This window comes from Sciurus vulgaris, assembly GCF_902686455.1.
Source record: "Sciurus vulgaris genome assembly, chromosome: X".
NCBI classification, from domain to species: domain Eukaryota; kingdom Metazoa; phylum Chordata; class Mammalia; order Rodentia; family Sciuridae; genus Sciurus; species Sciurus vulgaris.
In genome coordinates, this window is record NC_136471.1 from 48,708,781 (window position 1) to 48,725,912 (window position 17,132).

General features: G+C 37.7%; 1 protein-coding gene across 1 annotated transcript in view; it reads left to right on the forward strand.

Moving 5' to 3' along the window:
* Nucleotides 1-2,433: 2,433 nt before the first annotated feature.
* Nucleotides 2,434-17,132, forward strand: part of LOC306651090 (nuclear RNA export factor 2-like) — a gene marked incomplete at both ends in the record, with an annotated part of 37,974 nt that continues 23,275 nt past the window's right edge. The window contains 2 exons of the mRNA XM_079123614.1: nucleotides 2,434-2,438; nucleotides 4,558-4,769. Of these exons, the coding sequence (XP_078979740.1) occupies nucleotides 2,434-2,438; nucleotides 4,558-4,769 (217 nt within the window). The remainder of the gene's footprint in view (nucleotides 2,439-4,557; nucleotides 4,770-17,132) is intronic.

A 17,132-nucleotide genomic window follows, 5' to 3' on the forward strand; every position in this document is an offset into this window, starting at 1 on the left:
TCCACCTACTATGAAGTAAGAAGCTCTTCTCTACTACATTAGCCCAACCATGATGTTCTGTGTTGCCATAGGAATTACAGCAATGCAGTCAGTTGACTATGGACTGAAACCACTGAAAACATGAACCAAAATGAATCTTTCCTTTCATTAGGTTGAGTTTGGTCAGGTATATGGCATAGCATTGGAAAACTGCCTAACACAAAAATTTGGTAACAAGAGTGGGGTTATGGGGCTGGAGTTATAGCTCAGTGGTAGAGTATTTTCCTAGCATGTGTGAGGCACTGGGTTAGATTCTCAGCACCTCCTTTAAATAAATAAAATAAAGGTTCATCATCACAAAACAACAAAAATAAAAATGAGTGGGGTCATTGCCTTTGATATTTGTCTGCCAGAGCAGTTTGAAAACATTTGAAGATGCATGCCTACAGAAGTCCTACAATTTTGTAAGCAGAGCCTGATTTGCAATTATGGCGAGGATTCAAAGAACCAGGATGCCGATAAGAATGCAGAAAATTAAGGTTGTTCTTATAAAGTTTCAGGCAAAAAATGAGGACCATGTTGGGAACTGGACTGTAATTCATTTAAGTTATATTATGGCAAAGACCTGTCTAAATTTTGAACATGCCCTGAGATATCACGTGAGGCTGAGTTTTAAGATGATGGCCTAATTAATCTTGCAGAGGAAATTTCAAGGCAGCAGAACATCAGGCTGGGGTATTGGAAGCACAGCATTCAGGCTATTTTCATCAAGATTTACAGTGAGAATTGTGAGCAACAAGCAAACCAGGAACATGTGAAAAATTTGCAGTTTGATCATAAAAGAAGCACTTATAAAGTTAGTTCCAAGGAAGATGTGGTTGCTGAAGATATTAGTGCCATTAAAATGAAGCCAAGTACTTTGCACTAGTATGATAGAAAAGCTGTCTTAGAGGCAACTCTGGAATTGACTGGACCTCACCAATTGCAGGTTTAAGGTTGTAAAAGTGAAAATTGTTTGAGATTTTGCTTTGAGGAGAGAGTTCTGGAATGCCCTGCTCCCACATGGTCACTTAGATGCTGTTACCCCAAAATTTGTTTCATTGTGCTCAGTCATCTAGGCACTCAAGGGCAAACAAGTACACAAGTACAGCTTTGAAGTATGTAACTTTTTTTTTAAACAAGGGCTCACATGTAAGAGTTTGTCTTAAATCTTAGAGACTGGACTTAGACTTTTAAGGAATGCTAAAACTGTTAAGATTTCAAGACTCTTGGAGATGGACTAAATGTAATTTGCATTATGAAAAGGACGTGAATGTTATGGGTGGAATGTTATGGTTGGGATCTTGTGTTCGTCAGCTTTTTGTCACTGTGACCAAAATATCTGAGAAGAACAACTCAGAAGTGTTTTGGTTTTTATGTGAGGTATCCCCCAAATGCTCATATGTTAGGCAATGTGAAAGGGTTCAGAGGGGAAATGATTAGTTTGTGAGAGCCTTAAATTAATCAGTGAATTAATCCCTAATGGGATTAACTAAATGGTACCTGGAGGCAGATGGGGTGTGACTGGAGGAAGTAGTTCATTGGGGGTGTGTGACTTTGGGTTATATATTTGTATCTGGCAAGTTGAGTCTCTCTCTCTCTCTCTCTCTCTCTCTCTCTCTCTCTCTCTCTCTCTACTTCCTGATCATCTCTGAGCCACCTCTCTCTGCCACAATGTTCAGCCTCATCTGGAACCTGGGAAATGGAGCTGGCTGTGTATGTACTGAGACCTCTGAAACTGTGAGCTCTTAAATAAACTTTTCCTCCTCTACAGTTGTTCTGGTCAGGTCTTTTAGTCACAGCAGTGAAAAATCTGACTAAAACAGGAGGTAAGACTTATTTTGGCTCATAGTTTCAGAGGTTTCAGTCTATGGTTAGCTGGCTCAATTACTTTGGTCTTGAGGTGAGGCAGAACATCATGGTGGAAAGGCATAGCAGAGGAAAGCTGCTCACCTCAGGGAAGCTGAAAAGGAAAGATGAAAAGAGAGGAAGAAATAGAGAAAGAGAGAGGGGGAAGGACCCAAGGAGAAAATATAATCCCCAAGGGCATATCATCAGTGATCTACTCCCTCCAAACTTGTCCCACCTTCTTATAATTTCCACCACCCTCAGTAGAACATTCAGCTATCAATGGATATTAATACACTGATGAAGTGTCCTCATGATCCAATCACTCCCTAAAATCCGCAACTCTGAATATTGTTGCACATGAGTCTTTGGGGGATGCTTCACATTCAGAGATATGAAACGTCCTCCAAAGGCCATGTGCTAAATTATTGCTTGCCAGCCTGTGACACTATTGTGTGCTAGTGGAACCTTTAGGAGGTGGGAAATATTTGTAATAAGTAAGTAAGTGGGACATGACTTTAAAGGGTTTATTTTGTCCCTTCCTCCCTCTCTCTCTGCTTCCTGACCATGAGGTAAGCGGCTCTGATCCACCATGATCCCTGACATAATGTTCTGCCTTGCCACAGGCCTAAAAGGAATGTAACCAGCTAACAATGGACTGAAATCTTTCACATTGACCCCAAACTTTCCTTCTTTTAAGTTGATTTCTGTCAGGCATTTTGTCACAGTAATGGAAAACTAACAAAATCTTATATATAGAAAACCCCAAAATTGCCACCAAAAAACTATTGCAGCTGATAAATGAATTCAGCAATGCTAGATACTAAATCAGCATAGGAAAAACAGTAGCATTGCTATACACCAATTGCAAATTATCTTTAAAAGAAATTAGTAAATTGATCCTATATCTAATAACTATACACATATGAAAATAAAATACTTAGGGATAATTTACCAAATGTGAAATATATCTATAATGAAAATGATAAAACATTAGTGAAAGAAAGTAAAGAGGCCAGGTAAGGTGGCACACTCCTGTGATCCCAGCTACCCAGTAGACTAAGGCAAGAGGAACACAAGTTTGAGACCAGGCAATTGAGCAAGACCCTGTCTCCAGTTAAAAAATGTAAATGATTTGGGATGTAGCTCCGTGGTAAAGTGCCCCTGGGTTTAGTCACAATACTAGATAGATAGATAGATGATAGATAAAAAGACAGAAAGTTAAAGGGGATATAAAGGAGTAGAAAGATATCTCAGATAGATTGATTGAATGAATAAATATCATTAACATACCTGTATTTCCCAAAACAAACTACAGATTCAATGTAATTCCTATCAAAATACTAAGGAATTTCTTCTCAGAACTAGCAAAAATCCTAAAATTCATATGTGACCATAAATAATTCTGAATATCCAAAACAATATTGATTAAACAGAACAAAAAGGAGGCATTACACTACCTGACTTCAAAATATACCACAGAGCAATAGTAATAAAAAGAGCATAGCATTGACATTAAAATAATTAATTGAAATAAGCCAGGCACAGAACGATAAGTACTGCAAGATCTCACTCACATATGGAATCTAAAAGAATGTTGATCTCATAGCAACTGAGAGTAGAAGGGTGGTTTTTGGAGGATTGGGACAGTAGAGTGGAGGGAGAGCTAGAGAAAGTTTAAAAGGAACCAAATTAAAGTTAGGTGGGGAGCAAGTCTGGTGTTCTGGTATCAGGTTGACTACAGATAATAAAAAATATATTGCATATTTTTTTAAATACCAAAATAAAGCTGAGTGAAGTGGTGCACACCTATAATCTCAGCTACTCAGGAGACTGAGGCATCAGAATCTCAAGTTCAGTTCAAAGCCAGCCTGGAAAAGTTAATGAGACTCTGTATTAAAATAAAATAAAGGGCTTGGGATGTAGCTCAGTGGTAGAGTACTTGCCTAGCATGTACAAGGACCTGGGTTTAACTTCTCCCCCAAAAGCTAAAATAAAGTCCTTTGAATGTTCTTATCATAAATAAATGATAAAAATTTGATGGGATAGATATGTTTATACCGATTTGAGCATTTCATAATTATATATATGTGTGTGTGTATTATATATATATTTATATCATATAAATATATATATTTATATATATATATATATCACATGGTAACCTGAAAATATATATAATTTTAATGGGTCAGTTAAAATATTTTAAAGAGAATGGTAAAGTATCATGAAATAAAATAGAAGTCCTATTGGTAGTAGGAGAGTGTGAGATCTTATTATATAAATTATTAACTAGAGCTATGGTTTTAATATGAGTTTATTCTCTCTGAAACTCAAGTTGAATTTTTTTTGTTCTTTTCTTTTTTTTTTATCAAGTTGAAATTTGATTTCCATTGATGAAGAGGTGGTGGGAAATTTTAGGGGTGATTAGTTCATTAAGAGGTATTAATGCAGTTCTCTTCAGATTACCGTAGTTTCCTTGAGAGTGGGTTACTATAAAGGGTAGTCACCCCCCCCTCATTTTTCCCTCTTCCCCAATGCTCCTATACCCTGTGCTTTTTTTCCTCCATGTTATCATGCAGCATAAGACCCTTATCCAAGTCTGAGCAGATGCTGGTACCATGGTTTTGCGCTTCCCCACCTCCAAAAACATAAGCCAAAATAAGCCTCTATTCTTTATAAATACGCTAGTCTCGGAACTCCCGTGGCCCCCACACTTCCTTCAACTCTGTGCATCCCCAGCTCAGTCCAAGAAGAAGAAGAGCCCACGCCCAGCCGAAAGCCTCAGCCAGGCGTCCTGCTCTGCCTCGGACGCTGCCCAGCACCTTCTGGAGCCTGCCTGACCCCAGCACCGAGGACAGGCACCATCACTGGTCAGTTGCAGTCGCAGAGCGAGCTGGCGGGTGAGTCAGGCCACCTGCATCGCGGAGGTAGCAGGCGGGCACCCAACCTGCCTGCCTCGTGAAGCTAGGTGGCGGGCAGCCAATCCGCCCAGCCACCAGGCTGAAGACAGACACCATCCCCGAGTGACCCCACCTGACCATCACACTGAGGTCTGTCACCATCACTGAGCAAGCTGGCTGAAGGGCCAGAGCTAGCCAGAGGCTTCTTTATAGGCTGGTGCAGGCATTTTGAATTACTACTGAGGGCGTGGCCATCATCATTAGAAGGGCAACTCCCTTCCTGAGACACCTACAGGAGGCTAGAGGACCTTTGACAAGACCCAGGAGCCAAGAAGAGGAGGTATTGAGAGACTCGGGACCAACTCAGAGCCACCGGGGGTGAGTTTCTCCCACTGGTCAGGCTCCCCAGATGGGGCAGTAGATCCAAAACGCAGGGAACTTCATGGAGTAGAGTGGCCCAGTGAGACTCCCCTGCTGGAGCCGAGAACCCAGTCAACTGGGAGCATTGCAGAGGAGGGCCGCACAGCAAGAGGCTTCGCCACACAGTGAGGGTCCAAGGCCCAGGTGGTAGCTCCAGTCCCCAGGGAATGTAGCAGAGGAGGGCTGCTCAGAGAGGGAGTCCCTCGCAGGGCCAGGCTCCCCATCTCAGGCGGTAGGTCAGGACACCAGGGAACATCGCAGAGGAGGGCTTACCAGTACAGGTGGTAGTTCTGGACCACAGGGAACTTCTGGGAGGAGAGCGGCCCAGCGAATCTTCCTCACCGGGTGAGTCTTCCCCGCTGGGCGAGTATTTCCCACCAGGGCATTAGAACCAGAGACACAGGCCCAGATCAGTCATGCCCCAGTCTGCAGTCTAGTCCCTCTTTGGCTGATCATCAGTAAACAAGTGGAGGTGCCTCTGCCCACTAACAGGGACTATACAACACCTGAAGGCCACCACCCCTAGAGGGGCAGCTTCCTAGTGGAGCACCGCATTATCAAGTTCTTCCAAGACTTCAGCCTACTGAAGGCTAGGAGGTGAGTTATTGGAAATCTACAGAGACAATATGAGTCAATAGAGGAAATCTGCAATATCCCAGAATTTCACTACTAGAGAGGTAGATACCTGACCAATATGACAAAACAAGGGAAGAAAATGTCCCAAACAAACCTAGATGCTACAGCAATAAAATCCAATGACAACATGGCAGAAGAAATGTCAGAAAGGGAGTTCAGAATGTACATAATTAAAATGATCAGAGAAGCAAACGATGAGATGAAAGAGCAAATGCAGACTTTGAATGATCACACTCAACAGTTCAAAGAGCAAATGCAGGAAGCAAAAGATCATTTCAATAAAGAGTTAGAGATAATGAAAAAAACAAACAAACAGAAATCCTTGAAATGAAGGAAACAATAAACCAAATTAAGAACTCCATAGAAAGCATAACCTATAGGATAGAACACCTGGAAGACAGAACCTCAGACATTGAAGACAAAATATTTAACTTTGAAAACAAAGTTGACCAAACAGAGAAGATGGTAAGAAATCATGAACAGAATCTACAAGAATTATGGGATATCATGAAAAGGCCAAATTTAAGAATTATTGGGATTGAGGAAGGCTTAGAGAAACAAACCAAAGGAATGAACAATCTATTCAATGAAATAATATCAGAAAATTTCCCAAATCTGAAGAATGAAATGGAAAATCAAGTACAAGAGGCTTATTGGACTCAAAATACACAAAATTACAATAGACCCACACCAAGACATATTATAATGAAAATACCTAACATACAAAATAAAGACAGAATTTTAAAGGCCACGAGAGAAAAGAATCAAATTACATTCAGGGGAAAACCAATAAGGATGTCAGCAGATTTTTCAATCCAGACCCTAAAAGCTAGAAGGGCCTGGAACAACATTTTTCAAGCTCTGAAGGAAAATGGTTGCCAAGCATGAATCTTATACCCAGCAAAACTTACCTTCAGATTTGACGACAAAATAAAATTCTTCTATGATAAACAAAAGCTAAAAGAATTTACAAAAAGAAAGGCGGCATTACAGAACATTTTCAGCAAAATATTCCATGAGGAAGAGATGAAAACAACAATGTAAATCAGCAAAGGGAGGAACTACCCTAAAGGAACAGCCAAATAAAGGAGAAATTAAGTCATGTCAAAAAAAAAAAAAAGGAGCCAAATGACCGAGAATACAAATTATATCTCAATAATAACCCTGAATGTTAATGGCCTGAACTCATCAATCAAAAAACATAGACTGGTAGATTGGATTGAAAAGAAAGATCCAACAATATTCTGCCTGCAAGAGACTCATCTCACAGAAAAAGATACCCACCGACTACAGGTGAAAGGACGGGAAAAAACATACCATGCACATGGACACAGCAAAAAAGCTGGAGTATCCATCCTCATTTCAGATAATGTGGACTTCAAGCCAAAACTAGTCAGAAGGGATGAAGAAGGACATTTCATACTGCTTAAGGGAAGCATAAATCAGCAAGACATAACAATCATAAATATCTATGCCCCGAACACTGGCTCATCCATGTATGTCAAACAAATCCTTCTCAATTCCAGAAATCAAACAGACCACAACACAATAATACTAGGTGATTTTAACACACCTGTCTCATCACTGGACAGATCTTCCAAACAAAAATTGAACAAAGAAACCATAGATCTTAATAACACAATAAATAATTTAGACTTAGTGGATATTTATAGAATATACCATCCAACAAAGAGTGAATCCACTTTCTTCTCAGCAGCACATGGATCCTTCTCTAAAATAGACCATATATTGTGCCATAAAACTACTCTTAGAAAATACAAGAAGACAGAGATTCTACCTTGTATTCTACCAGATCATAATGGATTGAAATTAGAAATAAATGACAGAGTAAAAAACAGAAACTACTCCAACACCTGGAGATTAAATAATACGCTATTGTATGATGAATGGATAACAGAAGACATCAGGAAGGAAATTAAAAAATTTCTTAGCGGTAAACGAGAACAAAGAAACCTCATATCAAAATGTCTGGGACACTATGAAAGCAGTACTTAGAGGAAAATTTATTTCATGGAGCACATTCAATAAAAGAAGAAAAAAATCAACAAATGAACGACCTAACCCTACAGCTGAAAGCCCTAGAAAAAGAAGAACAGAGTAACACAAAAAGAAGTAGACAACAGGAAATAGTTAAAATCAGAGCTGAAATATATGAAATTAAAACAAAAGAAACAATTGAAAAAACTGACAAAATAAATATTTGGTTCTTTGAACAAACAAACAAAATTGATAAAGCCTTAGCCACACTAACAAAGAGGAGAGAGAAAACTCAAATTACTAAAATTCAGAATGAACAAGGAAATATCACAACAGACAGGAATGAAATACAAAACATAATTAGAAGCTATTTTGAAAATCTGTGCTCCAACAAAATAGAAAATCTTGAAGACATCAACAGGTTTCTAGATACATATGCACTATCTAAACTGAATCAGGAGGACATACACAATTTAAATAGATCAATTTCAAATAATGAAATAGAAGAAGTCATCAAAAGCCTACCAACAAAGAAAAGTCCGGAACCAGATGGGTTCTCAACCGAGTTCTACAAAACCTTTAAAGAAGAGCTCATTCCAATAATTCTCAAAAAGTATTTCATAAAAAAAGTATTTCATGAAATAGAAGAGGAGGGAACCCTCCTAAACTTATTCTATGAAGCCAATATCACCCTGATACCTAAACAAGACAGAGACACATCGAGGAAAGAAAATTTCAGACCAATATCCTTAATGAACATCAACGCAAAAATTCTCAACAAAATCTTAGCAAATTGAATAAAAAATATATTAAAAAGATAGTGCACCATGATCAAGTAGGTTTTATGCCAGAGATGCAAGGTTGGTTCAACATCTGGAAATTAATAAATGTAATTCACCATATCAACAGACTTAAAGTCAAGAATCACATGATTATTTCAATAGATGCACAAAAAACATTTGATAAAATACAGCATCCCTTCATGCTCAAAACACTAGAAAAAATACGGATAGTGGAAACATTCCTTAACATTGTAAAGGCCATCTATGCTAAGCCCATGGCCAATATCATTCTAAATGGTGAAAAACTGAAAGCATTCCCCCTAAAAACTGGAACAAGGCAGGGATGCCCTCTTTCACCACTTCTATTCAACATTGGCCTTGAAACTCTAGCCAGAGCAATTAGACAGACCAAGGAAATTAAAGGGATATGAATAGGAAAAGAAGAACTCAAACTACCCCTATTTGCTGATGACCTGATTACATATTTAGAGGAACCACGAAATTCCACCAGAAAACTTTTAGAACTCATAAGTGAATTTAGTAAAGTAGCAGGATATAAGATCAATGCTCATAAATCCAATGCATTTTTATACATAAGTGATGAATCTTTGGAAGGAGAAATTAGGAAACTACCCCATTCAAAATAGCTTCCAAAAAAAAAATACTTGGGAATCAATCTTACAAAAGAGGTGAAAAACCTCTACAATGAGAACTACAGAACACTAAAGAAAGAAATTAAAGAAAACCTTATAAGATGGAAAGATCTCCCATGTTCTTGGAATTAATATTGTCAAAATGGCCATACTACCAAAAGTGCTATACAGATTCAATGCAATTCCAATTAACTCCCAATGACGTACCTTACAGAAATAGAGTAAGCAATCATGAAATTCATCTGGAAGAAGAAGAAACCCAGAATAGCTAAAGCAGTCCTTAGCAGGAAGAGTGAAGCAGGAGGTGGCACAATACCAGAACTTCAACTATACTACAAAGCAATAGTAACAGAAATGGCATGGTATTGGTACCAAAATAGACAGGTAGATCAATGGTACAGAATAGAGGACACAGACACAAACCCAAATCAATCCAATTTTCTCACTAGACAAAGGTGCCTAAAATATGCAATGGAGAAAAGGTAGCCTTTTCAACAAATGGTTCTGGGAAAACTGGAAATCCATATGCAACAGAGTGAAACTAAACCCCTATCTCTCACCCTGCACAAAACTCAACTCAAATGGATCAAGGACCTTGGAATCAGTCAAGAGACCCTTCATCTTATAGAAGAAATAGTAGGCCCAAATCTTCAACATGTCATCATAGGATCAGACTTCCTTAACAGGACTCCCATAGCACAAGAATCAATAACTGGGATAGATTCAAACTAAATAGCTTACTCTCAGCAAAGGAAACTATCAGCAACGTCAAGAGAGAGCCTACGGAGTGGGAGAAAATCGTTGCCATTCATACTTCAGATACAGCACTAATTTCCAGAATTTATAAAGAACTCAAAAAACTTTATACCAAGAATACAAATAACCCAATCAACAAATGGGCTAAGGAAATGAACAGACACTTCACAGACGATCTATAAGCAATCAACAGATATATGAAAAAATGTTCAACATCTTTAGTAATAAGAGAAATGCAAATCAAAACTACCCTAATATTCCATCTCACCCCAATTAGAATGGCAATTATCAAGAATACTAGCAACATTAGGTGTTGGCGAGGATGTGGGGAAAAAGGTACACTCATACATTTCTGGTGGGGTTGCAAATTAGTGCAGCCACTCTGGAAAGCAGTGTGAAGATTCTTTAGAAAACTTGGAATGGACCCACCATTTGACCCAGCTATCCCACTCCTTGGCCTATACTCAAAGGACTTAAAATCAGCATACTACAGAGATACAGCCACAACAATGTTCTTAGCTTCTCAATTCACAATATCCAGATTGTAGAACCAACCTAGTTGCCCTTCAGTTGATGAATGGATAAAGAAACTGTGGCATATATATACATTGGAATACTACTCAGTCATAAAAAATAATAAAATTATGGCATTTGCAGGCAAATGGATGAAATTGGAGAATATCATGCTATGTAAGATAAGCCAATCTCAAAAAACCAAAACGAATGATCATCTTGCTGATAAGCAGATGATGATACATAATGGGGGTGGGACGGAGTTAAGAATGGAGGATGAGGGACTGTATAGAGGGAAAAGAGGAGTGAGAGGGGTGGGGGGGATGAACAAAATGACAAAATGTATCAAAAAGTATTATCCTAGGTAAATGTATGATTACACAAATGGTATGCCTCTACTTCTTGTGTGTACAAACAGAGAAACAAGATGTATCCCATTTGTTTACAATAAAATAAATTTAAAAAGATTAACCTAATCTCCAATAGTATATTGCAATGGAAAATGAACTATGACTATTATGAGACACTGACTCTCATGTTCAGGTCCAGGCTTACATAAGGACAATGCAAATTTCCCTGTTTAATATTCTGAACCTTGAGAGTTCCTAAGGCTGCTGGTCACATGAATGCTCCCAACATGTGGACACTAAAATGATGTGGTGGTCCCTGGTCTACTAGTCATGTCAACACCATAAGCTCTTAAAGGCTGAGATCATTTGGTCTCTGGGGTTACTTTTCTCTTATGGTCATGTGGTAGGATCCAGCTTTTCTAGTGACTACAGATTCCTGCTTGTTATCTGTATTCTTTCATCATGTGGTTATTGCTGGCTACCCGAATGTGGAAGCTTCCACCCTCATGTCTTATAGTTGCTTACAGTTTAGGGACATGTGTATCTCTGGTCATATACATGATGCTTCCTTGTCAAGCCTCCCTCCCCCACAGTGTCAGGTTCAGCCTTCTATCTAGTGAAGATCATGAGCTTTGAACTCTGCAGATCCAAGCTCTGCAGCCAGGTGGCTCTTACTATCACATAGAAGGCAAAGAGTTCACAGTCACGTGAGCACTGTAGCTACCCTATAGCTGCTGTTCCTGTTGTCATGTGCCACACTATGGTCACGTGTTGGTCAGCCCTCTCAGTCACGTGCAGACTGAGCTTGCTTAATCCCTGAGGTAGCTCGGATCTTGCCATCATGCGGCCCTCTTCCTACAAGCGCCAGGCAGTCAGGTAAGACACCGTAGCTGTGGGTTATGTGGCTCTTATGGTCATGTAACTGCCCCTTCTGCCAGGTACCCTCCCCCCAGGTATCTCTATGGACCATCGTCATCACTCCTCCACCCCTGCCCGCACCTCACCACCCATCCCCCCACAACATGCTTGGCCTTCTGAGGAGACAGCCCAGTGAGTGCCGATCTTTAGAACTGCAATCGATGGCAGAGCTCAGATTTAACATCGATCGGACTCTGCTCAAATCCCAACCTTCCACAAACTTATATTCTGCCACCTTGGACAGTTTTCTGGTGGGAGGAGCAGTATCTGGTAGTAGAATTTTATTCAAAGAATTGGGCTTTGAAGGGTAGCCAAGTGGCCACCACACAGCCAGAAGTTGTGAGGAGACAGTTGGGTGGAAGTAGGGAGAAGACTTTCTAATCATGGTCACACTTCTGCACACGTGGCAGAGAAAGCGCACACAGGAGTGCTGCCTTCATCAGGGACTTAGTAACTGTTAATGGTGGGAAGAGAGGCAGAGGACAGCAAAGTGTGGGACTAGGGGCGGGTAGCAGCGCAGCATGGGCGGGGTTCATGGACCTGTCAGTCATCTCAAGGGCGGGACTCTCTAAGACAGAGGGGACCGAGCTTCACTCCTCCCACCCTTGCTAAAACCCAGTCGTGGCGCTTCTTGCTGTCTGATTTGCCGTCTGATTTGCCATCTGCCTCGCATTGACTTCCTCTGCCTCTATTGTTTCTTATAATACCAGACATTTTCTAGATGCCAGTTTTTATTGACAATTCCAAATCCAATCTTAATTTCCTTCTCATTTTTGATTCTCTGAGGAAAGAGAAGGGGACTGATAAGGTGGCTCGGTGGAATAGTGCTTGCCTAGCGTGTTTGAGGTCCTTGGTACTATCCCAGTACCACCACACACACACTAAAAATAAACAATAACAACAACAAGGGGAGGGAGGCTCTTTTGTAAACAAGAATTGGGTTTATTGATAAGAGCTCTCATGTGACAATTCAGAATTTTTTTCTTGTATTTACTTGAATTTCAGTTGTTTTCCAGAGTGTATATGGAGTGGGGTGCCATAATCTTTATTGTGATTGGAATCTCTAAATATCTTAAACTAGTTCAAGCAAACACTATTTCCTTGTGGTGCTCTCCCCTTTCCCCGATTTTCTATTATTTCCTCCACTCCTTGAAAATTCCATTCCAAAGAAATAGTGACTTAATTTAAGAAAACATCTTAAGTAAAATTATAGGTGATACATGTCACAAAATTCATGAAGGTAGCACTAAATGAGTGAAGTTTGGTAAATAAATGAGTGTTCTTATATTTATGGGGCATTTGATGGATTTAAATAGTAGAATATTCAATGGAGAAATAACATGAACATTAGAATTAATTCAATTATTGCATTTGTATTTTGTGACTTTAGAAAATTTGTTATATGCTCTACTTTTAAGTTATTTACAGTCAATTTGTGTTTGAAACTATTAGATCATTTATGTTTTGTATCTTGATTTATGTCAAATATTCTGAATCTTGTAATTCTCTACCACTACAATGGTAGGGCTTTAATCATCTTGACAAGACAATTAATTTGGGGGAAAATATAAAGTATTACTTATATATTAAATAAATATACATTGATAGAATGTTTAAAATAGTATAGCTTGTGATACTTTTTTTACATGCACCCTAAGTAATTCACTTTATTTTATTCTCATCTCAGCACTTCCAAGGTTATTCTGCAAAACCCTAAGTCTGAGAGACAGCAACAAGAGAACTGTGATCAACCATTAGAGAAATGTGGGACAAACCCAAATGAAGGTGAAAGGATTTTGATATTATAAGAAATTTTTAGATAATTTGCTAATATGAAACATGAATCTTAAAAAGAGGGGTGGTTTGTCCAATTTACATCTGAATGGAACAATTTTCCAGAGGAGAGTAGTTGAGGTACCTCAACTTCAGAAAATATTTTGGGAAAACCTGTTCAAACTACATATTTTCTACTACATTAATATTTTGTTCCCATATTTACAAAGAAAAATGGAATGTATGTTTACTGATAATTATAATGTACTCTCATTATGAAGTTACTTTTTCTTCAACCCATTTTATCTTATTTAACTAGTCAGCCTCCTGCTCTAATAGTTCTACCTTTCATTCTTTACAGATGTCCCCAATTTATAAACATATTACTTTTTTATTTTTAGTTGTAGATGGACACAATATCTTTATTTTTTATTTATTTATTTTAATGTGGTGCTGAGGATCAAACCCACTGCCTCATACATGTGAGGCAAATGCTCTACCATTGAGCAACAACCCCAGCCCTATAAACATATTTCTGATAGCATGATGGTAAGAAATGCTTACAAAAGTACAAGTTGTTTGAAAGTATTATGTGTAGCAATAAATAAAATGCATCACTTTTCGAAACAGGATATAAATTTATCTGTCAGGATAGGCAGACACAATACCTTTCATTTTATACAATTTTCCCACATTTTCCAGAGTCATTTTGTTATTATTTAGTATAGCTGTCATATTTTAAGATCTTACTATATGTTAATCAACTATATCATCATGTAACTTATCCTCAGAAAAATCGTGTGAGAGTGTTATTTTAATTTATAGATGAGATATATGAGTCAGTAGGGGCTGGTTAATACTGTGGTTCCAGGCAACCTTCAAAATTTGGTGGCTTATTTTTCACTCCTACTACATGTCCATGGCAGGCAGGTGCACATCCTTCACAGGATGGTGGATGTTGAGGCCTGAATGTTTCCTACTAGAATGGCTCAGAGATTGATGAAGCAACCACCATTTAGAAAAATGGCCTGTCACTGTGCCAGATGTAAACAGAGCCCCAGTCTCAAACTAACAAGATGTTCTGTCCCAGAAATAGCACACATCCCTCAACAATGGTTTGGCCAGAGCTAGTCACTTACATGGCACCACCCAAATGAAGGTAGTTCTATCGGGTAAGTGCCTGGAACAAGGGAGATGGGAAACACTTGGCTAACAGCATCACTTGGCTTCAACATAGAAGAATGGAATCCCTGAGAGGTGCAGAACATGCCTAAAACCACACAGGCCATAAGTGACAGAGCCTGGATTTGAATCCAGACAGGTATGATTTCAAAATCAGAGTCATTTATGCTTCTTTCTACATTGTATGCTATTCTCTTAAACAAAGTTCATATATTTTCATAATAATAATTTCTTTACTTCAGTGGTTCAGTTCCCTCTTCCTTAATCATCTGATATTCCAACAGTTGAATTGAATAGATCTGATGACATTTGTTAAAAAACACTAACATTGAAAAGTTATAGGTCTTTTATGAACCATTGGAAGCATTGGATATTTGAATATCCATTGCATTCAAGGATTAAAATTATAACAAATGAAACCTGGTTATTTATGAAAAGATTGTTTCTTCATTATTAACTTAAGAGAAAATAACCACATATCTTTCCACTTTGTCAAGGAAAAGTAAAAAAAAAATAAGTACAGACATTTAGTGAAACTAATAATTGATATAATTGAAAAAATGCTAGAAATAAATGCTTTAGAAACACAGGATAATGATAAATCCTCTGCAACATGGGTGGAAAATGTTAGAAGGTACAGAAAAGCCACTTTGGGAATGAAGAAATATCATGTTTGCAGTCACAGAAAAAGTGAAAAGGTAATATGAAAAAGATAGGCTAATAATTAGAAGTTTCAGATTAAATAGACAAATGCCATAAAATAACTTTCCAAACTAAATGAATAAAAATATCTTAATATTTTAGAAGTATTGTTGACAAGAAATACATGCAAAAGCAAAATCACTAGTCAACATCAATTAGTTATATAAATGCAAAAGCCCACCAAAGAAATCTATAGCAAACTAACAATAGCTAAAATAGATAATGCAACATGACAAAGTAGTGCTTAATCCCAAGCACAAGAGGTTGGTTTATAATTTTAAGAGGTCCATAATATAATTTCACACATTAACTCAACAAAGGAAGGAGAGGGGGATTATGACAAAATATCCATTAAAGACATATTCAATAAATTAATCAACCAGCATTAAAACACAACAACCACAACAATAACAGTAATTCTCAGCAAATTGAAAACAGAACTTTATTTTTGTAAACTGACAATCAATGTTAAAACAATACATCAAAAGCCACCCTTAATAGTGAAACAAGCATTCACATTAAAATTAGAAAAGAGACAAAAATGTTCAACATTATGCAGAATGGAATGCAGTAAGCTACACATTGAACCAGGCAGTGCAGTGATATATGATATATACCTGCAAACATACATAATAGATAAATACAAATACGAAAGTGAATATAAGCAAATCTGTCTATTATTATCTTCATAAAAAACTCAGAAGAAGCTAAATAAAATTAAAATTAAAAATATATTATCAAGTGTGTTGGGTAGAAGACTAATATTCACAAAATAATTTGAACAAATGGAAAATAACATTTTCATTGTGAATACCATTTACAATATTAAATAATATATTGGTTTTTGGTTTTTTCCATATTTTTATTGGTGCATTATAATTACAATACCTAATGGGAATCATTGTTACATATTCATACTTGGACATGATATAACAATATAATTTGGCCGGTATCATTCCCCAGTATTTTCCCTTTCCCTCTCCTTCTCCCTCACCCTACTTTCTTTCCTCTACTTTCTTGATTTTCCTTTCATTTTCATGAGATTTTCCCCCTCCTTTTCTTTTTTCCCCTCTAGTTTCCACATATGAGAGAAAAATATGACCTTTGGCTTTCTGAGTTTGACTTATTTCACTTATCATAATGTTCTCAAGTTCTATCCATTTACTCAAATGACATAATTTCATTCTTCTTTTTAAAACATATTTTAGTGATAGATGGACACAATATCTTCATTTTATTTATTAATTAATTTATTTTTATGTGGTGCTAAGAATTGAACCCAGTGCCTCACATGTGCTAGGCAAGCGCTCTACCACTGAGACACAACCCCAGCCATCATTTTTCCTTATGATTGAATAAAACTCCATTGTGTATATGTGTGTATATATATATATATATATATATATATATATATATACACTACATTTTCTTTATTCATTCATACATTGCCAGACTCCTAAGCTATAGCCATAGTTTGGCTGTTGTGGAATGTGCTCCTATAAACATGAGTTTACATGTATCACTATATAGTCTGAATTTAATTCTTTAAAATAAATATTGAGAAGTGGTATAGCTGGGTCATACAGTGGTTTCATTCCCAGTCTTCTGAGGAATCTCCATACTGTTTTCCATAGTGGTTGTACTAATTTTCAATCCCACCAGCAGTGTAAAAGTGTTCCT